The sequence below is a fragment of the Ornithodoros turicata genome, chromosome 1 (genome assembly GCF_037126465.1).
Source record: "Ornithodoros turicata isolate Travis chromosome 1, ASM3712646v1, whole genome shotgun sequence".
NCBI lineage: Eukaryota > Metazoa > Arthropoda > Arachnida > Ixodida > Argasidae > Ornithodoros > Ornithodoros turicata.
Window position 1 is genome coordinate 5,306,520 of NC_088201.1, and position 22,833 is coordinate 5,329,352.

Below are 22,833 nucleotides of genomic sequence, written 5' to 3' on the forward strand. Positions count from 1 at the left end.
AATACAAACCTGCAAATTTTATTCTTTTTGGTCTCGGAAATGGCACGGGTTTGTGCCAGATATTAATCTGTCGAGCACGCGTGGTTCTGGCACGTGGGAAGACATGATCTGTTGAAACGGAACACCTGGCATGGAAACCACAACATCGACTTCGAGGAACAGCATAGCCGTCGAGCGCGCAGCCAAGCGCGCGCGCGCGCGTTCCTTCGATATCGCATCGCCGCGAGCGCCGCTACGGAGACCGGGGGAAGTCGATGGTAGCGACACTCAACGTTTCAGATACTGCAATGTTGATGTGCAGTGCGACCGTAATATGGCGTCTGCTAGTTATGGGGTCCATAGATTCCTAGTATTTTTGTTGTGCAGCGGTTGCTGCACGTTCCATCCCATCGAGTCGCGTATCGAAAGCAGTGCTACGGTAAATAAGATCGAAGCGGTGTGTGCGGAACGGACTGCGGACAGCTCGGATATACCGCAGGTTCTTCCAGGCACGTTAGTCACTGTGCGCCTTCAAGGCACGGGTCTGCGGCCAAACAGGACCGAGGTTGCATTTACCCGGGAAAGCCTCGAACAGGGCGAGAAGTGTGAAAGCGATTACTTCGTCAAATCCGACTTTCGCGTAAACGATAGTTACGATGGTGATATTTATGTGCGAGGAATGTTTCCAGCGCTGCCTGCACGCGAAGGATTACTCTACCTGTGCATTCGCAGTCAAGACACCTGGCTGCATCAGGGGAGAGCGGTGAAGCTCAAGTACGCTCCGATAAGAGGGTAAGTAACCCCGTAGACAGTTGTCACGAAGCCTTTCTTATACCGTCGACCGGCAAATTTTGCAGCATTGACGAGCCGGCCGTGGTGTCTGGGCTTCGGGCCCTCGGAGAAAGAGTGTCCGTATTGGATTCAGGAGCAACGCAGATCCCTGCCGGCACCGAAGTAGAGCTGCAACTCTTCGGAACTGGGCTCAGCAATGCCACACTCTTTGCCTTTACACCCGATCGCGCGCCCGCTGGTGCGCCCTGCGGTGAATTGCCCACGGTAGCGATCGTACCAGCCGCGAAAGGCGGCAGTGGTCGGGCATCGGTGTTCGTGACCCTGCCGGGGCAGAGTACGGCCTACTTCATCTGTACTAAGGGTCGTCTCAGTGAAGAACTGCCGTGGGTGCACCAGGGCGACGGACCTTGGGTCACGGTCGTCGCGCAAGGTCGTCTTCTGCCGGTATGGGTGCAAGCAGTCATCTTGGCCTGCCTGCTCGTGCTCTCCGGTCTTTTCTCGGGGCTCAACTTGGGTCTGATGGCACTCGACAAGACAGAACTTCGTGTCATCGAGTCCTGTGGCTCGCCGACCGAGCGCAAGTGTGCCAAAGCGATTGCACCCCTGCGTAATCATGGCAACTATTTGCTGTGCTCCCTTCTGCTCGGTAATGTGCTTGTCAACAGCAGCTTGACTATTCTCCTGGACGACTTGACGTCCGGCCCCATAGCCGTACTGGGAGCTACCGTCAGTATCGTCATTTTTGGAGAGATCATTCCCCAGGCCATTTGTTCACGGCACGGATTGCAGATTGGCGCTCGCACGGTGTGCGTCACCAAAATGTTCATGGTGCTCACTTTCCCGCTGTCCTGGCCAATATCCAAGATCTTGGACTGGGTGCTCGGCGAGGAAATCGGACACGTCTACGACCGGGAGAAACTCATCGAGTACATCCGCCTCACCAAGGAATACAATAAGCTGGAGAACGAGGAGGTCAACATCATCAGCGGTGCGCTGGAACTGAAACGCAAGACCGCAAACGACGCCATGACCCGCATGGACGACGTCTTCATGTTGCCCCTCTCGGCCGTGCTCAACTTTGAGACCGTGTCCCAGATCATCGGCCAGGGCTACACCCGCATTCCGGTATTCGACGGCAACCGCAACAACATCGTCGGGTTGCTCAACATCAAGGATTTGGCCTTCGTCGATCCGGAAGACGAGATTCCGCTGCGCACCCTCTGCGAGTTCTACAACCATCCCATGACATTTGTCTTCGAGGATGAGACCCTGGACAACCTCTTGAACGAGTTCAAAAAAGGTACGCCGGAATGTCGGTATTGTCAAGTATCGAGATTGTCAGTATCGAAGGTTCTGAAAAATGAAAATCGTCATTTGTAGAACTGCATTTCAAGATAGTCCCTGTATTTTGAACTTGTATGTCGTGTCACTGTGCAGAGGTATACGACACATTAGTTTGAATTAATGTGTCGTGTATCTCTCTGGTGTGACATATCCGATGGTTGTGATGAATGTTAAGCTAACTGTTTTGTAGTGGAATTTTTTTTTTAATGAAGCTCTCTCTCAAAATTAAATATTTTCATGATGAATGTGATGTCATTAAATCGTGTCAAAAATTAATTAGAGTTATTGACAGGAGGAAGAGGGGGACTTTCTAAGACGTTCCAAAGACTTTCTAAACGTGGAGTGCGGGGTTGACCTTGGGGACCCATCTGGGCCGCACTAGGGGAAATTTTGTGTAATTAGTGCGCCACCTCTCATTTTTGTGACGATATAAATATGCGTATGCAAATAAAATTCCTGTCAGTTGAGAGTCCGCAGATACGATAGTCTCATCATTTTAACCCCCTTCATCCTGTCTGACCGCTGCAGAGTTATTGCACTTTCTTGGGTAGCATATTCCAGACTGTAATAGACTATCGGAAATAGCCTCTCGCAGTCTGGATATAGTCTACTGATTTTTGAATTTGAATTGAATTGAATTTATTCAAGAGATGGGAATGTAACTTACACTGGCTATGTACAAGGGATGGCCTAAAAGCAACAAGACTGCTGCTTGATGACGTTGTTAAACGACTCGTTTGTAAACAGCACCACTTCATGACGCGCAGAAGCTTGACGGGTACTTCCTTGTTTTCGATGCGCGATTTAATACGCTATTTGTTGAGTGACTCATTTATGTAGCGTCTTCTTATATATTTGCCCATTACACTTGCAGGTCAGTCCCACATGGCGTTTGTGCGACGCGTCAACACCGAGGGGGCAGGGGACCCCTTCTACGAGGTGGTCGGACTTGTCACGTTGGAGGACGTCATCGAGGAGATACTTCAGTCCGAGATAATTGACGAAACCGACACATTAAGTAAGACGAACATAAAAATTAATCTTGTTAACGTTGCTACGCGAGCACCCGGTACCTCGAGACAAGAGTACTCCTTGGGTACTATGCATTCGTTCACTTCTATCTCCGTCATTCTCAGTGGACAATCGGCGCAAGCTGAAACGAAAAGAGGCCCAAGTGAGGCAAGACTTTTCGGATTTTGCCAAGATCGGCTACGGCAGGGAGGGCAAGCCCACAATTTCGCCGCAGCTGGCCTTGGCCACGTTTCAATACCTCGCCACTTGTGAGTATGCTGCGTTTTTAATGATAGAGAGAGGGGTTCCAAGCTGCACTTTTCTCAAGCCTGGTTTGTGAAAACGACAGCAGAGCTGGGATGAAGTAAAATGTAGGTGCTAAAACTGGTAAAACTAGGCACCAAAGTACAAGTATAGCTAGGGCCTGACTTTTTCGGGTTTTATTTTTGGCAAAATTCGGGGTGTAAATATCGGGTGATATTTTTCATTTGAAAATTCGGGTGTATTCGGGTTAAATCCCGTGACGGCATATTCTGTCGTCAGGAATTCGGGTGTATTCGGGTGATTTTTTTTGTTTCATAAAAATTTGTCTTAACATGGAACTAATGTTTAGCAATGTTATCAAACTTTACTTTAATGCACGCTTATGAGTGTGCCACGTGACCCGGATGTTTTCGGGTAGATTCGGGTTAAACCCGAATTCTACAGATTTCGTTCGGGGGGTAAATATCGGGCGGATACGGGTTTAACCCTAAAAAGTCAGGCCCTAAGTATAGCCTGATTTATTAAAGTGATAGCTTCGTAGGGCCCACCAACGTTGACAACGGCGTAGGTCTGTCCGTAACAGTTGTGGAGAGAGAAGAACGGAAGAAATGAGTGAGGGCACTCAAAGATCAGGATGGGAAGATTGCCCTATAAAGCTGCCGCATTGAAACGCATTTCGTCGAATCCCAAGGATGCAGCTAATTATTTCATCTTTCCGATTTCTACACGCCGCCCCATCCATTCCTCCTAGCTGCACTGCTTGCTTGAAACATTTCTCGAAGATAGGCGATAGTTCATCGTAACATCAGATATAGCAAAAGGATTGTTGGCATCGGAAAGAGAACTGTCAATATCAGTAGCGCTATCCATAATGTCTCTGATACTGCCATTGATAGTAACACCTGTCTACAGTGCCACTATAAAAAAGCACCTGTTCTGGGGTCAGTAATCCAGCTGTTGACATATATAGCTTTATACAAAGCTGCAGAGCAAAAACCACTGCTTTCTGAACAGCTGTAGCAGCATTCCGCAAGCCTCTCATCTTGGAATCTGTGCTGCGTCGTCTGATGCTGCAGAACGTCTTCTTCACCATCAAACTCCATTGCCGGGACGATCCGTGCATCTACCGAGCTGGTCAGGCAGCTGACTACTTTGTGCTGGTGCTAGAGGGGCGGGTCAACGTCACCGTGGGTCGCGAGAGCCTGCTCTTCGAAGCGGGACCTTTTACATACTTTGGTATGCCAGCCATCTACAAGCCTCCTCCAGGTATGGGCCACAAAAACTGCTATAGGTTTACAATGTATTTTTAGGGCCTGACTTTTTCGGGTTTTATTTTTGGCCAAATTCGGGGGGTAAATACCGGGTGATATTTTTCATTTGAAAATTCGGGTGTATTCGGGTTAAATCCCGTTACGGCATATTCTGTCGCCAGGAATTCGGGTGTATTCGGGTGATTTTTTTTTGTTTAATAAAAATTTGTCTTAACATGGAACTAATGTTTAGCAATGTTATCAAACTTTATTTTAATGCACGCTTATGAGTGTGCCACGTGGCCCGGATGTTTTCGGGTAGATTCGGGTTAAACCCGAATTTTACGGATTTCGTTCGGGGGGTAAATATCGGGCGGATACGGGTTTAACCCTAAAAAGTCAGGCCCTATGTATTTTCCATAACTAGGGCCTGACTTTTTCGGGTTATATTTTTCAGCAACATCGGGGAGGGGTAAATATTGGGTTATATTTCTCTTTAATAAATCTGGTGTTATTAGGGATGAACTCTGAACCTGATTCAACCCTATTCTGGTTGAATAGGGTTGAATCAGGTGTAAATCTTCGGTTTACTTGTCATAATACACGTGACACACCAGTAGACAGAGTATCAATACCTAGCCCATGCATCTAAGTGACAGCAGGGTCTCTGTTTTGAGAGTTTGTATGAGTATATTTATGCATTTACAACACATTTTCAAAAGTTTTGTGTTAGTTGCGATTCCCCTGGTCCAGCAGTTTTCAGGGAAATGTCGGGTTAAACCCTGTTTTTGCTGATTTCAATCTAGGAGTATATGTCGGGTGTAATCGGGTATAACACCAAAAAATTGAGGCCCTATCTATAACATGCTCAAATTGAGCATCTTTTGAGGTGCCATATTTCATTGTACCATCTTTTATTAAGACAGACAGCGATATGCAGAGATGTAGCGCATTACATCTCGTTAATGCTAAAGCATTATATTTTGTGAAGGAGTAATGTAATAACTACAGCAGATAAATATGCACTAAAAACTCCCAAAATATGCAGTAAAAACCCTGAGTATATGCAATCTTTTTCATTGTTTGTGGCATGAAAACAATGCATTGAATCCATATTTGACATAATTTGATCATTTTGTTGGGGACCAGACCACAAAAGAGGACCCAAATTACCCTCCCCAAAACCTTCGAAGGACAACAAGAAAGCTCTTACACCTTGCTGAACATACGACAAAATATGCATTATGTATGCATTTTCATGTAAAAAATGCCATAACGTGCAAAACATGCATTTATATGCACCATAGAACTCAAGAAGAACACCAAGCCAAGACGAAAAGCATTTTTTCATACTCCAGATACGAAACTATAATTGAGAGAAAAACATGCATTTGCATGAAAATCTGCGTCTAGTAATCACATTACTCATTACTTCGGCTGAAAGTTCACGCATTGTCTAAAGCGAGCAGTTAGGAATTGTGCCTTGCACAAGCAAGGAAAATCGCCAAGCTGATTTTCCCCAGCGTTTGCAGAAACTCTAATTACTCTATCACCAGTAATGTGAAATGAAGTAAATGTCTATAGTCGCATCTCTTTACGCTGTAGACACCGTACCGTAGAAGACTTCTGGGAAAATGTAATGCCAAAGTAATTAGGGTTCACACAACAGAATTTGCACTGTAGCTCCGCAAGAATTAGAAAGAGACGCAAAATCTAGGGTTTTCCCCCGAGGACCATGGAAAATTCCAAGGTTTTCCCGACCTTAAAAATGGCATTTTCAAATTCCAGGATATCCAAGGGTTTCAGGACCAGTGGGAACCATGAGTAATTTCACTGATGGCCCAGCAATCAACGCTTTTAAACCACGAGTAATGTAGTACGTTACATTCCAATGTTGAAATGGTAATGCCTCAAAAAATAAAAGTAATTTCCCCACGTCTGGTGATAGGCTCTATGCCAGCTGGCATAAGCTAACTACAAATGTCAGGGGGATTCTGAACGATCTTGAATGTCCCCGTTATCTAAGTACTGATATGGGAATTGCGTGGACTTTGCAGCTACCTATCGCTACTTGCTCCGTTATCGGGAATTGTTTGTAGTGCTACACTGCCTATCTAGGCATTACGTAAGACATGCTGCTGAAGGCCTGGTCAACACTACAGGATCTTATCCCATAGTGCTCTAGTTTTGTTTGTACATTTTCAACCTTCCTTCCCGATATTGTTGAAAGGACGTGGCCAGAGAGTTGGTATGGAATTTATATCGAAAGACACACTCCTTGCTGGTAGGATAGATATTCGTATGACGATCGAAGGTGGTGAGACAAGTTGACGGGCAGAATGTTATAGTAAAGCATATGCTATGGAACTGTTAAGCTCTTCATAAAGAATATGCAAAGATGTGTAATTATAACATGCTTATACGTTAGTTATCAGTGCTATCGTTTTAATTTTCTCCGATATACGCGTATTGTGTGCACTTGTACCTGTATTGTGTACTGTATTGTTCTACTTCTAGTAGAAAAACAGTAACCTTCCATGAAGTTTTTGGCATATTTTATTAGTTTCACCCAATCTGTTTAATGTCTAGATAGATTTACGGCTTCAGCCCTAATAAGCTCGAGTATTATGGACCTTCCGTTTTCATCTTGAGTAATTTAAAAGTAGCTGAATGAGGACAACACAAGACAAAACTTGTGCACACAGTTTTGCCGTCCTCAGGCTTAGCATACTGGAAACACAATTGAAGCTGCAGTTCATTTGTATTGTTTAGGAAGTAATTTGCGCAGCTCACAAGATTAATTCGACAAAAATTTTGCAGACACCAGTGGCACACCACAAAGTCCAGTGACCGGAGAGCCATCGACGTGGCCGCTCCCGGAAGAGCCCTTTGTGCCGGACTATACGGTGCTCGCCACGTGCGACACCATCTACATGCGAGTGCACCGCACTGTGTACCAGGCTGCTTTCAAGGCGTCCCGGCTAGACCGGCCGACCCCGCGCAGCGACGTCGAAGTGGACCGCCTGCTCCGCGAGAACCCCGGGCCGGAACCGGGCTCTCCCGAGGTGTCGCCGCTGTTGCCAGACAGCTGAGGCAGGGCTCCCCGGACTCCCGTCATCTAGTCTGGTACGGGTGGGTGACGGCGACGCCGTGACAATCTCGACGGGAGGCTCCACCGGGGAAACTCACCGAGCTGCTCGGAATGCAACATTCCTTTTGCAATTCCCCCGGCAATATCTTGTACGTAGTAGTTGCATTTCTTGTTTGTGCCTTACATTTTTGTCGAGAGGGCATCCATTTTTTTATTCAGCGCGTTAAACATTGTTGGACTGCTGGTTCACAGCGTGGACCCAATTTTATCAGCTGTATATTAAGGTTCCATCTCGAAGTAGGTAGGCCATTTTCCTCCTCTGCTTTTTGCAGTCACTTGGGTAGTCCTTTAACATCATGTACAGAAGCGGCCATTGCCAAAGCGATCAATAAAACATGTTTGTCCATGGCAGACTTCCTTTTTCCTCAGGGGCTCACCAGCTGCCGTAGCTGGCGAAGTACGGTTTCTTGCAGCTTTTTCTTGTCACGTTCCTTCTGCTTTAGCGAAGAGAACAGGTTCTTCTTCTTGTCCGCCTCGCGGACTTTCTCGAGGAGCTGGAGCGCGAGAGCGGCACTCACTCGCAGGTATCTGCTGGTCTCCTTGCTGTAGTCGTGAAAGTATGTCGACCAGTCTTCCGACATGAACAGGTCCAAGAGCTGAAAATTTCGTACCAAGAAGCATTATGATATCACCAATATTTATTTATTTTATTTATTCATTGACACACCGTCAGGGCCCGGAGGGCAAATAGAGGGGAGGGGGGTTACAATACAACAAGGGCAACAGCAGCAAAGGTAAGGTGAATATACAAATCCGTTAACAAAATGACAGCGATGAAATGATGACTTGTGTCACAGGTGCTTAAGCGTAACAGTAATCAAGATGGAAACATAATGTGGATGACCAAGGAAAACGATGAACGGGATTTACGAGTTAAAATGATCGAGCAAACCAATTTTAAATTGCCAAACCATTTTTTAAACCAAATTTTAAATTAAATATTAACCTCCCGCTTTGGAAGCAATCGCGTGAATCTGAAATAATTTGACTATTAAGCCAAGTACAGAGATATCCAGAAACACTCTTTCTCATAGTTGAGGAGGAGCCTGTCTGTGGATATTTATCGTTAAGGTAGTACCGCTGCTGTATATTCTGGAAAGAGTTGAACCATTTCCCCAAGAGCCTCCACCGCAGTGGAGCGTGACATTCATAGGGCCTGACTTTTTAGGGTTAAACCCGTATCCGCCCGATATTTACCCCCCGAACGAAATCTGTAAAATTCGGGTTTAACCCGAATCTACCCGAAAACATCCGGGTCGCGTGGCACACTCATAAGCTTGCATTAAAATAAAGTTTGATAACATTGCTTATCATTAGTTCCATGTTAAGACAAATTTTTATTAAACAAAAAAAAAAGCACCCTAATACACCCGAATTCCTGACGACAGAATATGCCGTAACGGGATTTAACCCGAATGCACCCGAATTTTCGAATGAAAAATATCACCCGATATTTACCCCCCGAATTTGGCCAAAAATAAAACCCGAAAAAGTCAGGCCCTAGACATTCACTGCCATGTGTCCGCCTGCAAACTTGGCACCTGGCTTGTTTTCCTTCGTACGTTGTTAACTTCTGTGCAAGCACAGAGTATCTCGTACCGGGCTCCTCGACTCCACCCGGAAGTCGAGATTAAAGCACATTGTCTTTATTATTTTAGCCCCGTTCCACTTCAGCCTTTGTAGTAACGATATTGTTCCTGATAACGCGGCTATCCTATTGTTTCCAGCTGATCGGATAAATTGTGAGCGTTACGCAGTCTAGTTACTTTGTGTGCTTCGTACCATTTTTCTGATATAGCTTGTACAGCTCCCGTCAACCTTAATAACACTGAAAAAAATTTCAGTCTCATTTCCGAGTGCGGTAACTGCCACCCTGGGGCCACTGGGGGAATGTTAAAAAAAAAAAAATCCTTGCATTAAACTAACAGAATAATTTTGTCAATATAATTAATAATACAATTATAATAACTAAGATTTCCTCATGGCCCCAAAGGTTGCTGTTATCGCACTCTGGAACGAGACCATATTTTTTTCTGGTGTTATTATTAAAGTTGACAGGAGCTGTACATTAGGCATTTACTATAACCTACTAAACTGAACCTCTTTGCCATTCGTTTCCGTAACGTTTTTTCAAAAAATGTGAGAATCGTTATGAAAACGTCGCCCACGAGGATTCTCAGGTTATGAGAATTATAACTGCCAAGCAAGCTTTGTGAATCTTCGTACATTTCTTTTCATACGTGTGCCATAAAATTACACATCACATTGCTGAATATCAGTTCATCAAGCATTTAGTTCCACGACATGTTATCGCAGCACAACACACGTGGCAAGGACCCTCTATTTCTATATTTCTCCACAGCCACACTGCTCTGTTTAGCATTTGTGACGGACCTTCGCATCATGCCGCCTTTGATTGGTGCTGACGTGTTCACTTACACATTAAAAATTATCACCTTGGGATGAAACACTCGTATGGGTTCACCAATTATTGTCGAATATTTTTGTGCCGCTTTGTCACCTGACATTTGTAAACCATAGCACCCTTACACTGTCATCACCGTTGACATGCTAATTGCACCACATTTAACGCATACGTTGCTGGAGACTACAAGTATCACTAGACTGGGATAGCTACTCGCAGGGCTTATATACCTCCTTGAGTATAAGGAGGTTATAGCATTTTTATCTAGTACAAAATTGGAGGAGCTTACAATTGGCCTGCCCCGCGCTATGTGTCGGTACCGCCGAGCACAGTCGGATTTCCTTTGAACCCACCTTATTTTTTAAAATTTTATTTGCACGTCTTGTCAACCCATGAGTGCGGATGGGTACGAATAATAATAATGCAAAACACAAAGGTTTTAATTCGCAACAGTTATCAGTACACAGGAATGCAGTACGCATCTGTAATGGATGTTACACATGAATGTAATTATGTATTTTGAAACAAAAAAAGGAAATACTTGTGCATGGATGCACGTTATGACATCGTATTACGGTTCAAGGAGCTTATTCCAGTAGTCTATGGTACCAGGAACAAACGAATATTTAAATGTATTATTATACGTAAAGTCCCTAGCTTTCTGCGGTGGCAAAATTGATTTTTCCACATAGTAGGATTTACAAATCTGTGGGATTGTGTGGGGGGGAAAAAAAAAAATGCTACAACATTCTGCCAAGATCGCATAGAGTGCCTACATAAGCGTATCTCAATCCACGATAAGAGACAGAGGCAGGATATGCAAACAGAGAGATAAGGAACAAACTGCTGCTGGTAAGTCGCATCTGCGGGCAGCTGTTGATTTTCGGGTTGTACACAATTCTGGCTTCCTGAGCCTTCCCATATTATAGTTTATTATTATATATATATATTTACGTTATACATATTATAGTTTGAAGTTCGAGTTTAATCAAGCATAACCTGCACCAATGCAAATCAATTGAAAATCTTGCATATTTCAGTATTAAAATAAAAGATTCCACAAAAAACAAAAAAATGGACGATTCTGTGGGAAATCGGCAATTCCACAAGATATGGACAATGCAGTGAAATTTCATGGGAAATGGGGGGGGGGGGGGGGGCTTTAACAGTTACACTGTCTCACGATGACTAAGAAGTCTGCTCTCATATGTAGTTACTGCTGCCAAGATAAAATTTGTAATGAAGAAGTTGATAGAAAAAGGTAAGCCTAGCTATCTTTCTTTTCTCTAGGGCAGCCGCTTCCAAGAGGGCGCTGACTGATTGGTCTCGATTACAGCTGGAGTAATGCTAAGCGACTGCATTATTGCAACGTTGCTTAGAAGTAGGGTCTGACTTCTCCGGGTTCAACCAGACTTCTTTCCGAATTCTAGCCACGCATCGCGTCGTGTCACGTATTATTTGCACCATTCGGTGGCAATTTGCACGCGTGTCTGATGTAAATAATATTTCAGCGCAACAGTACGCTATGCAAAGCACATTTCATGTAACAACATGTAACAATGTCACTATTAATTGCAACGTGTGCAGGCGTGACTAATATACACGCGTTAACTGCTGCGGCTTGCTAGACAGAAAGAAAAAATAATACCCCAATAACACCCAAATGTACCACCCTCTCACTTTATCGCTTACTTACTCCAGCTTCCTCCGGTTCATTGTTTACGGCACACAGCATCCCGCGACTCATTGGCCAGTGGCGTAGCCAGAGGGTGTCCGGGTGATGTTTTTTCCCCTCGATTTTCAGAGATGGAATTCCGTCATACTCTCAACATCTGTCGTCTGCTCTTGCCATGCATTACATCAAATTGCACAGAAACTACAGCATGAATTTAGCAAAGGTCGCACATTTCGATCGAGTCGTAAAAATATAAGATAACGTCTCCCGCGCTTCAAACTTTGCAGACTGAAAGTCATTCATCTCAAGTTTCAACCATATTTTTTTCAAATACTATCAGTTTGTAGAAAAAATTCTCAATGACCTGTACCGCCTGCAAACCGCCATTTTTTCCTCTGTCTGCTTCTCATTCACATCACCATGTACAGGTGGCGCTGCCTCGAAACCCTGCGTCTGGTCCATCTGGTTGTTCCATAGGTTGTGGTTTTTGTTTCCGTCTCCATGCAGCGCCACCTATACGTGGTGACGTGAACGTGAAGCAGACAGAGGAAAAAATGGCGGACTGCGGGCGGCATAGGCCATAGGAAATGCATGCGGTGAGAATTTGCTTTGCTTTTAACTTTTTTTCTACAAAGTTATAGCATTTGAAAAAAAAAAAAGATAAAAAGATTAAAACTTCAGGTGAATAACTATCAGTATGAAGCACTAGAAACGTCATTTTCTATTTTTACGACAGGGTCAAAATCTGTAAAGTTTGTTAAATTCACCCTGTACTACACCAATTTGCGTCGGATTTTCGGCATTATTGTCGGTGATGAACGCGGAGTAAAACGGCACTGTAGTTCCGCAATCGACCAGGAGAGGTGCAGCAGTCCGTTTAAGCATCGACTCTCATTCCATGTTCGCTATGCTGCCAGTAAACACTGCTTTAGTCTGTGAGTCCAGCTAGTATTTCTTACAGCCTCTGGTCCCCCAGCCACCATACTCCCCAGGTTTGACCCATGCTGACTTCTTCCTGTTCCCAAAATTGAAATCAATACTGAAAGCTGGTCAATTTCAGACAACAGAGGTAAAAATTCGCTACAGGACCTGCACAGCATTTCAAAGAACGACTTCCAGGGTGCATTTCCCAACTGGAAGAACCGTTGGGAGCACTGCATACGTGCAAGAGCGGACTACTTTGAAGGAGACAAGCTTGATTAGTTTTTAAACGTAGTAGTTATCTTTACTTTTTTAGAATGGTTCGTTCATTTTTTTTAACAAACCTCGTACAAGTAGTTTTTTAGACATCTAAATGCAATAAACTTGTAAGGCTTTTCTTTTTTGTTTTTTTTTTCAGATGTAATATGAAAATGCAGAAGCTTGGCTACAACATATTTTGCTAACAAAGAAGTGGTTTCAAACTTGTATGCTAAACTGGATTTCCAAAAAGACCTGTACAGCATTAAACCTCATCCCCGGTATGAGAAGTTTCAATCACTTCAGACTCCACTCTGTCAAACTTACCTGTCGGAGCTCCGTGAAAAACATCTGCAGCGCCCCCTCCTTGAAACCACTCACTGGTTCAGAACTTGCAAACTCTGCAAAAATGACAAAACAAGAAGCATCAAACACGAACACACACTGCAAAATCACTGTGCACTCACGTTCACACTGTATCACGTCTAAGTTAAACTGCTCGAGTGCTCCCATGGAGATGTACTTCGTTTCTTCCGACGTGAGGATCCCAAGCAGAGAGTTTGCCAGGTGCTGACACGCGGTCATGCATGCCGTCTGCGCAACATTATCCTGAAGAAGAAACCCGCTCGTCATTGGCATCCGACTATAAACACTCAATCCCCGTCGTGAACACTAAAAAATGACTACGTGCATGACAAAAAAAAAAAAACATGACACGTGCGACAAGTTACGGCAACACAACGCAGAAACACGGCAATGGTTTAAAAAAATGAAACAAAGGGTGGTCGGATAAGACTTATCTCTATCCCTTTACCATTGCCTGACTGCAACAAACACACAAGCAGTTTCATCCCTCGAACAACGCGTGTTTCCTAACAGCGGGACACCGGATCAGCGCTCGCAAAACAGAAGCGGAACTGTCGTGGCTACTGTCCTGCAATGACTTGCGTTGACTCAGCTGGAGGCTTGCCTTCGCCTTTAATGGCGCAAGCGGAGGTTTGGCGCCGTTTTGGCACAATTATGCCTATCCACGAGAGAGAACTTACAGGCAAGTTGGTGAATGCTTGGAAAACATTGTTGAGAAATGCAATGAGGTCCATCATGTAGCTGCTTGCTTGTCCATCTGGCTCCACAAGAAGCCAGTCATAGTGAGCTGGGAGTGGAGATGCTTCGTCAATGCAATTGTCAGCCAATTATATTTTGGACAGCCATCTCTCACCTAATTCTAGGAATTCGTCGATCTTGGCTTTCAGCTGCTCATAAATTTGATCTTCGGCGTCTTTGCGTGCATCCTGAAGTTCACAGTAAGAGTAAAAAAAAAAAAATGTTTTACGCACCTCGTGATAGTCTCATAAAAGTTTGAACATACCTTGAACATAGAACGGCCCTGAAGCTTGGCAACGTGATGGCTTCCGCTACAGCTACGGACCAAGTGCACGTTTTTAATTTAATTTTTTTTATTCAATTTTTTTAATTTTTATTTTTAACGTTAATTTTTTTCAGGGCTTCGCCGACGAAAGACCGAGCACTCACTTGAATATAGAGGATATAAACTCTTCAAGGAAGACGCTCGCGTCTTCTAAGTAGTTTGTGTTGATAGTAATCTGAATCAGCTGGAAAAAAAGGTGTTTCAAAATACGCCAGTTAGCTTCATCTGGTGGGTGCACCATTTACGACACTTCAGAGAAATGGGAATATGGGGAAATGGGAATGGGAACATGGGGAAATGGGCAACACACCTGAAGTAGCCCCACGTTGGGCTTTTTGATTAGAGTTGATAGGCAGCCACTCAAGGTTCGCGTGAGCAGCAGATTTGTCGCCTTGCGCACCATGTCTTCAACCTCCGTTTGGCTGAAGAAGGCAAATGAAAGAACCTAATTAATACTGCTACTTAATGGCCTTAAAGGAGCAGTGAAGAGCAGCGCGCAGCAGTTTCGCAGCTGAGGCGGACTGTACGACACATAGCACACATTCTTGCAAAAGAATGATCATCATAGCTCAGCTGTAGCTCACAAGAAAAGCATAGTCTTGAAACCCTCCAACTCCTTCACAGGGCCTGTAAGACAATGTATGGAGTGACGTATGAAGGAGGAATCTGGAAGGAGAGTTTTTTTTTTTTTGCTAAAATAAAACACAAAAATAAAAGCTTAATGAGGCAAGCAGCATTTCAAGTGTCACCTCACTGCTCCTTTAAACAAAATGGATGACTTATAAAGATGGAGGGAAAGCTTATTGAAACGACACTACCTCACGTTCAGATCCTCGGAGAATTTCAAACACTCCTGTATGAATTCCTTCACCTGGCCAAAGATCTCGGGCACAAAACGCGAGAACGGGAACTTCTTCGGGAACGGCGCCGCCTCGAGTGCCGCGTCCCGGAAGGGAAAAGTGTCCAGCACTGCCTGGTACTCTTCCGGCGTGGACACCTCGATCGGGTGGTAGGAGTCGTCCTCAAATATGTTGCGGAAGGTCTGAACACAGTGCTTCATCAAGATTTCATTGTAGTGCTCCTGAATTTCAAGTAGGAGGTCCTGCACTGGAGCAACGTGGTAGCCGTAACTCTGCAAAGTTGGCCAAAAGATTAATGAACGCGTCTTACCTCACGACAGAAATGATAAAATTGTGCAGAAATTGTGCATGGCCTATGTCATGAGACTGAGAGCAAGATCATCCCTGTCTGCGGATCTCTTGCACGAGAGTGGTGCCATTCTATACTTGCTCGTAATGCGCATTTCCGGGAAAATGTTGCCACATTTATTTATTTCTCTACCGGTATCCATCGTAAATTAAACTTTTACGGCTGTTCAAGTAATACTCGTGAACACAAATTTTAGTCTAGCTTTCAAAATCCGTTAGACTCTCCTTTTAAAGGGACGGTCGCGTCCATTCCAGTCGACTTGGAAACTACGGTGTCATTTTATTCCTCGCGGACCACTAACCACGGTATCTAAAACCCATGGAGGTAAGAAACTAAGGAGATGCCCTAAGCGCCTCTCCCAATGCAAGCGAGCGTGCTGTGACCCGCGCATGGCATTGTGGTTAGTTGCCCACACACGTGACCCATAAACGTCACGGCAAGACGTCATAAAACATGGCGTCCTCCATGTCCGCGGCGTATCTTACCTGAATACAGAGACGAGCTGCGGCCGAATAACTTGTTTTCGCTTTCATAACATCTCTGGAGTTAGAAGTTATCACACCCGTTGAAACACAAAATAGATCATCTCGGTGTGGAAGCAATGGATCACTAAATCGCAGGAAGACGTATGTACGTCATCGTGACATTGCCTGGCTTCTCTTCTGTTTTGCTCAACTTTTGCTGTGATTTATCACGCGGCAAATGTTGAAACAACCCATAACCTTCAAAGTATTGTGCGAATGGACTCTTTGAAGTTAAGACGTTTGCTGAAGATGAGGTTTGCTAAACTTCCAAGCCTCCGTGCAGACCGCCATAACGCCGAAACATGTGGGGATCACGTGACCGGGCAACTAGATGGGCGTGGTATTGCCTGGAGCGACCGCTAGAGGGGTCCCACGGCCCTCCGATCTTATAGCCCTCTCCTTAGTTTCTTACCTCCATGCTAAAACCCCACACGAAAGAGTGGCGCAGTTTGACAGTTATTCGATGCAATACACGACAAGAGCGGGTGCCGGATGTTGAGACTATGACGGAATTCCCTCTCTGGAAAAACGAGAGAACGTCACTCCCTGAGAACCAATCAGGGCGCGACCTTGAGAAAAGGAATGCTGCGGCCATCTCACAGAGCTACGGAGCGTCTGGACGGCGCCTTTCCTCCTCTGAGCGCCACCCTCTCACTCATCCGTACAGGGATTGACGTCTCGCCACCGGAGCCTCTGCAGCTGCGGAAGCAGCGCTGATCTTTAAAATGAGTCTATTTAGAATCTAAGCACTTTCTGGACAAAAAAGATAGCCAAGTCGATTGTCGGCTGATGCCAAATGTCCCTTTTTGTCTCCGTGTCTCTGGTTTTTCTTCCTGTCATAGTTGTATCGGTTTCATAGATGGGCTTCCGAATGCGACCATCAGTTTAAAGGAGTACAGAGGGCCATCCAAAAAAATTTCAGATTAAGACACCTGATGAAAGTATGTGTGTCATTATACCGAGTAGCACGAAAGGTTTTGATGTGTGCAATTTCTTTCCCAGAAAAAAACTTGCATAAACGTGGCTCCGCGCGTTCGCCCTTAGCTCACCACTCCAGGTATAACGAGGATGAGGAGGTATGATGCCACGTCACCGATGACGTTATAAGGAGAACTCGTTCTGGTTCGCCGGTCAGTGGGGGTCAGTGCCTTTTCCCTTTGCTGCCGTAAACCAGTTTTGCCAGTTCTCCCGGAGAATTGGGGATAGAAGGAGCGGCCGAACCATTACCGAGCCAGGAGAAAGGCTTTTTCAGAACCCCGAACAGCTGAGTAGCGGACGACAGCGGAGTAGCAGACAACATTTCTCTAGACCAATCAGCAAGCGCTCTCCTTATAGCGTCAGCGCGAGGTTCCAGGCAGATCACAGGCTGGTACTGCTCTTCACCGCCGTTGCACATGGTCGCTTTTTGCGGCTTATTTTAAATTCAATTTCGGCGATAATTATGATTCTGTGGTGCGAATTACTTCGCACGGTGCGTCTTACTGGCTTACTTGACAATTTTATAGGGAGAAAACAGGCTGTTAAAAATGACTTCTGCGCTACTTTAAAGCACTCAATTATGACATACATGCACCTGTAGTTAAAATCAAACAATTTTTGTTGCACTTTAAACGAGCACTGCCTCGAACGGCAGACAGAAGAGGCGCGTCACACGCTTACCCGTAACGTCTGACTGAACAACCGGATAAGCTTCTTCACCTGCAGGACGAGACTGGCCTCTGTACAGTAAGCCTGATTGAAAGAAATCCCCGTAAGTAACTACCGAGGAGCAAAGCGTGCTTCCCACCCACCGAATGTGTACGTAGAGATGCGGTTATCTTGGAGAGGGCATTGTCCCACATTTGGTCGAGATAGGCTTGGTTGACGAGTCCACTTGCTGTGTTCAAGATATGATCTTCAACAACAAAAAACCTGAAAGAGACACGCAGCTAATATTGTTGTGGTCTTTGCGTTGCACTAATGCTAAATTTGTGCACTTTTACAAACGTACAAAGCTCGTGCTAAAAATTTGTACCGTTACTGCGTGTACTATATGTGTGCGCCGGTGTAACCATAAAGAACAACAAAATTATGGAACATCATAACGAAGTAACAAACATGAAGATACAAAGTATGAAGCGCCTAAAAAGACTAATTACGAGCTTTCGTGCAGGGTTGCGCTTCATCGGGTGCAAAACTAGTGAGCGTAGAGAAATATATAGCGGACAAGTAAGACTGAGAACACGACGGGGGTCATATGTACAAGAATGAGGGGGGGAAGTAAAGATAAACATAAAATAAAAGTCAGTTTATACATGGGATTTCACTCTCTCCACTCTGGATCTGCCCCTGGGTTTGTTACACAATACTAGGGGAACATGTGTTAAGTGGTTCGAAGGATTTGACAAGATTGATGATGGACAGGATTTAAACAAAATGGATGACTTATAAACATGAAACGACACTACCTCACGTTCAGATCCTCGGAGAATTTCAAGCATGATTGTATGGTGCGTGTGTACAGTCTACACACGCACGGCACAATTGCTCTGCACCTCCGTTCTCATCAAACAAGTAGCTCAAGGTAAAAGTCGGAAGCACAATCGTGCCGTAAAGCTTGCGGCAAAATCGGAAGTAGTTGGCGCCTGCAGTAACCTAACTACTGTAGCTAACTACTGGAAATAGTAGTTTAACTAGTAGTTGCACACTAAATTTCTGCAAGTAGTTGATAACTACTTTTTAACTACAATCAGGTAGTCTAACTAGTAGTTTAACTACCTACTGGCCATCACTGGTTTAAGGGCACCTTAGCAAAAATAAATTACTATTATTATTGTATCCGAACAGAGTAACTCACCCAACAATCTCGGCAAAATACTGGCGGTACCCGTCACTTGTTTCGTGCATATTCGTCGGCGGCTGCAGGGCGAGACGGGCTTGATGTTGTCTCTGTTTTCGGTAGTAGTCCTCAAACGTTTCTCTCGACCCAAGCACGGTGTAGATATGATGGCAACGATACACCGGCGAAAAATCAACAAGGTCCTGGGCACTGCTCGGCTCGTCGTCGGCAGAGACCTGGGGCCCGGCGAGCGCCGTTCCGGGCGCCTGACGCAGAGCTGCTTCGCCAATACGGCCGGAGTGGCGGCGAATGCTTTCCAAAAAGTCTTTCAATTCGGACAGCGAAGCCTCCTTGATTTGATCGTGCAAGCGCGGAATGCAGGCCGCCATGGCTTGAGCAAAGCGGTGTCGAGCAACACGTGGAAGGTACGTGTGCTCCAGCTGCTCGATGGTCTTGAGCGCGGGGTAGTAACGTCGTGATTTCATCTGCTCCGCGAGCTTGGCATACATCTCGAGGACCGGTAGGCAGATGCTGAGGCTGGCGATCGTAGCGGCAATGTTGCTCTGAATGGTGCCGTATTTGACGAGTTCGTCCGCCCGTTGCATGACTTTTCGTGTCGCATCTTGTAACTCTTGGTCTGTTCGTGTAACTTCGTTCTGAGAAGATACCGTTTTGTATTTGCGCGTGATGTATTCAAACAAATGAAGTTGAAGAGCAACGGAATCAGGATCAGAAGAAATGAAGCGATAGATAACACAGTTATCAGCGAAAAGCCTAATGGCTGAGGGGACGTTGACTGGCGTGTCATTAATGAATATCAAGAAGAGAAGAAGGCCTAGTACAGATCCCTGAAGCACATAAGTGGTTGCAGGCAAAAAGAGAGGGAATTGTTCGTTAATGTTGCTCGTAAATGCTCACTCTGATAACTTCTGATCCAGACCAGTTTACCAACCAGACTATTTTAACCAAATAAAGTGAAAAACACATCTTTTTTTTTTTCTAAATGTGACCATTGAAACATACATTGTTTTCTTATTTAAGTCAGTGTGCTTAGACTTTGCAACTACACTTACTTTTAACTTTTGGGCTCTGCTTCTGACCTGAAGCAGTTCACGTATACAGTCGATGAAGCCCTGATAGTGAAAGTTGCACATCTTTTCGATTTCCCGGTCATGATTCCGAATGCGCTCGTCCAGCTTTTCAAGAAACTTGTGGTGTTCGTCACCATCGTAGATTGACCTGAAAATACTCAATGCGTGAAACCTCAAAGGATCCACAGGTAAACTGAAATGACTCTTGGCATGTTCGTATATAAAGCGTCCCAGTAAACCAGAAATATCCCAGAAAAGTCCCACACGTTACATATGTCTAGACGTTTTCTGGACGTCCACAATGTGACGTTGAAATCTGTCTCACTCTGTATATCCAAGGGACATCTGCAGGATTTAGAAAGAAATAACCCAGAGCACTTGCTTGCTGGAATGACGTAACACTTTTCAAGCAAATGGGGAACCTTTCAGTTTTCAACTTTATGTTTACCGGGTAATCACATTATATAAGACAGTCTGAATTAAAAACACAGTATATGGCATGAAGGGATGTCGGGAATGTTAGCGGGTAAACTTTCGACGTCTTTGCAGACGTACGGGTTAATTGCCAAGATGTCGTCACCGTTACAAACGTTTTATGCCCCGCTACACTTAATGAACGCGCCCCAACTATTTGAATTTTGTGTACGCTCCATCCAGTAGTCTGATAGAGGCTGCCAGTGTAAGGCTGGTGGGCAAGTAAGCATTGTGCTTGTCCCATCCTACAGTTGGCAATACAAAAGGCTTGTGGGGTATGGCACTTGCGCTGGCCACGCAGAGTTGCCGAGCTAATGACGGGTACCAGTGACACATTGCGCCGCTGTTTAGGTTGTACGCTTGAATTACAGCTGGAACGTATTCTTGCTTTTACGACAGATGCGGAATCTCGGTCGGCGATGGCTGTCTAGCCTGGGATGGTCAGTTTTGGATACAGTGGGGGATGTCTTGCGCGTTGGGAAAGGGTCAGTAGTTCATCTCCCACAATTCGTCCGTATGTCTCAAAGGGACGTTCCTGCGACGTTCAATCAAGGCTCAAATGCTAGTCTCCTGGATGCCCCAGGGATATACCTGGGCTCTACAGGATGCTCCCTGCGATATTCAAACATCCAGAGCAGGATATCACATGGATATTGCTGGGAAGAAAATGGCTTACTGGGGTGCCACGATTTTCATGATGGGCATGAAAATTATGGCACGACAAAAGTTCGCGTGCAAAGACAGGGATAAGAAACACTGCTTTTGCGAGGGGCCCAGTCTTTCTAACACAGGTGACATTATCAAAACCGTACTCCATGTGACACTCCCAAAGATCTGTCGCCCCCTTCATCCCTACCAATCTCCCAAAGTCCCAATTAATGTGTGAGAAATGTGATGTGACACAGTCAGATGTCTGCAACTTGCACCCGAATGAGACTTTCATCACCTTAGCACAAGACTGACACTACTCGAGTCACTCGTCTCCAATTCAAACAGTAGGTGTTCATGTTCCAACTGTCCAGCTGCACAGGGATCTGTGGCAGCTGTTACACGGATTTCGGTCATAAACACTTCCTTTATCGGGCACCTGCCTTCCAGACCAGAAATCACGAAGCAGACACGAAATTTCAGCAAAGCGCCATCTGCGAGCTGTTTGGATGGCTTATTTTCTTTATTTTACGTATTTTAGACAAACTTTTTAAACCAAATAAACAGCTGAACGGAACACACTATTGTTTTCATCCATTTCGCCAAGATAAATCATACATTTAAGCTTGAACTCTTCGAGGATCAGTCATTTCCAGTGTGTCGCCAAAAAAAAAAAAATCTTTCGGGGGGCGGTGTAAGCAGTGAGGGTGCCGTGAGTGAATGAAAGGCAACACCCGGCAACACCGTGTTTTGTCACCAGCAAAATTTTGTCACCACATGAAACACCAGAAACACTGCTTACAAACGTGAGCAGTGTTTCACCGCCTTCAACTAAGGTCCCGCAGCGGTGCATACTACTTTTGCATTACGTAACCATGTACACTGGAACAAACACTTTCAAGAACGTCTCTAGCAGCGGACGCTCACACCCACCTTGTCACTGGAGAAATCGTCATAATCCCGCCTCCAGTTTCGAGTTCGGTGATGTAGTATTCCAACCTTGTCATACTGTCTCCAAAACAGTCTTTATGGGAAGCCATGATCGCCTACAGCTCCAGCGTCGAGCTGCGTCATGAGCGCGACCGATAACCGCCGGGGCGCGAGAAAAACTTCTACAGTGTCTGAAGACCACAGCGCCCCGTTTACGTCCCCTCCCGCGCTGCGGTCATTGACGCGCTCACCAGTCGTTGTTTCAATAAACGGGTACTGGAATTCATTTTGTTTCGTTTTATATGAATGAAAGAAAATCCTACTGCCCTGCATTGCCCTATCAGATTTTTTTTTCTTCTTCTTTCGGGGAGGGAAGGTGTCAGAAAATTCCAAGGCACTCACAGGAATACGCATACATACGGACAGAATTTGGGGCTTTACATAAATCACATGGAGACAAAGAACAGCACAGATCATAATGGAACAAAAAAGCTGGGCATCTAGCTATATGGACAGACATAAAATGATGCCAGTCTTGTCTACCCTTTCCACATTTTCCCAATCACTACAACAGGCACCTTAAAGTAACAATCTTTATTCACAGTGCAATCAGTTGTAAATATATTACTGTGTTGTTGCC

General features: G+C 45.1%; 2 protein-coding genes across 3 annotated transcripts; one reads left to right on the forward strand and one right to left on the reverse strand.

The window, feature by feature from the left end:
• The first annotated feature begins 261 nt into the window (after positions 1-261).
• LOC135377365 (unextended protein-like) lies at positions 262-8,142 on the forward strand. Its single transcript, XM_064609724.1, has 6 exons — positions 262-771; positions 837-2,071; positions 2,990-3,133; positions 3,252-3,395; positions 4,405-4,656; positions 7,461-8,142. Exons 1-6 carry the CDS (start codon positions 314-316, stop codon positions 7,730-7,732), a joined length of 2,505 nt encoding a protein of 834 aa, XP_064465794.1. The 5' UTR covers positions 262-313; the 3' UTR covers positions 7,733-8,142.
• Positions 7,179-22,396, reverse strand: LOC135377366 (exocyst complex component 6B-like). Of its 2 annotated transcripts, none has more exons than XM_064609726.1 (14): positions 22,197-22,396; positions 20,124-20,289; positions 19,069-19,706; positions 18,023-18,143; positions 17,892-17,963; positions 15,318-15,631; positions 14,810-14,921; positions 14,604-14,683; positions 14,440-14,491; positions 14,290-14,362; positions 14,117-14,223; positions 13,538-13,679; positions 13,398-13,471; positions 7,179-8,387 (listed from the first exon to the last, which is right to left on the reverse strand). In XM_064609726.1, the coding sequence occupies exons 1-14, from the start codon at positions 22,301-22,303 to the stop codon at positions 8,157-8,159; spliced, it is 2,289 nt and encodes a 762-aa protein (XP_064465796.1). In that variant the 5' UTR covers positions 22,304-22,396; the 3' UTR covers positions 7,179-8,156. The 2 variants fall into 2 exon arrangements, with proteins under 2 accessions (XP_064465796.1, XP_064465795.1); XM_064609725.1 differs by lacking the exon at positions 22,197-22,396 and adding an exon at positions 21,562-21,755.
• Between the last annotated feature and the right edge of the window lie 437 nt (positions 22,397-22,833).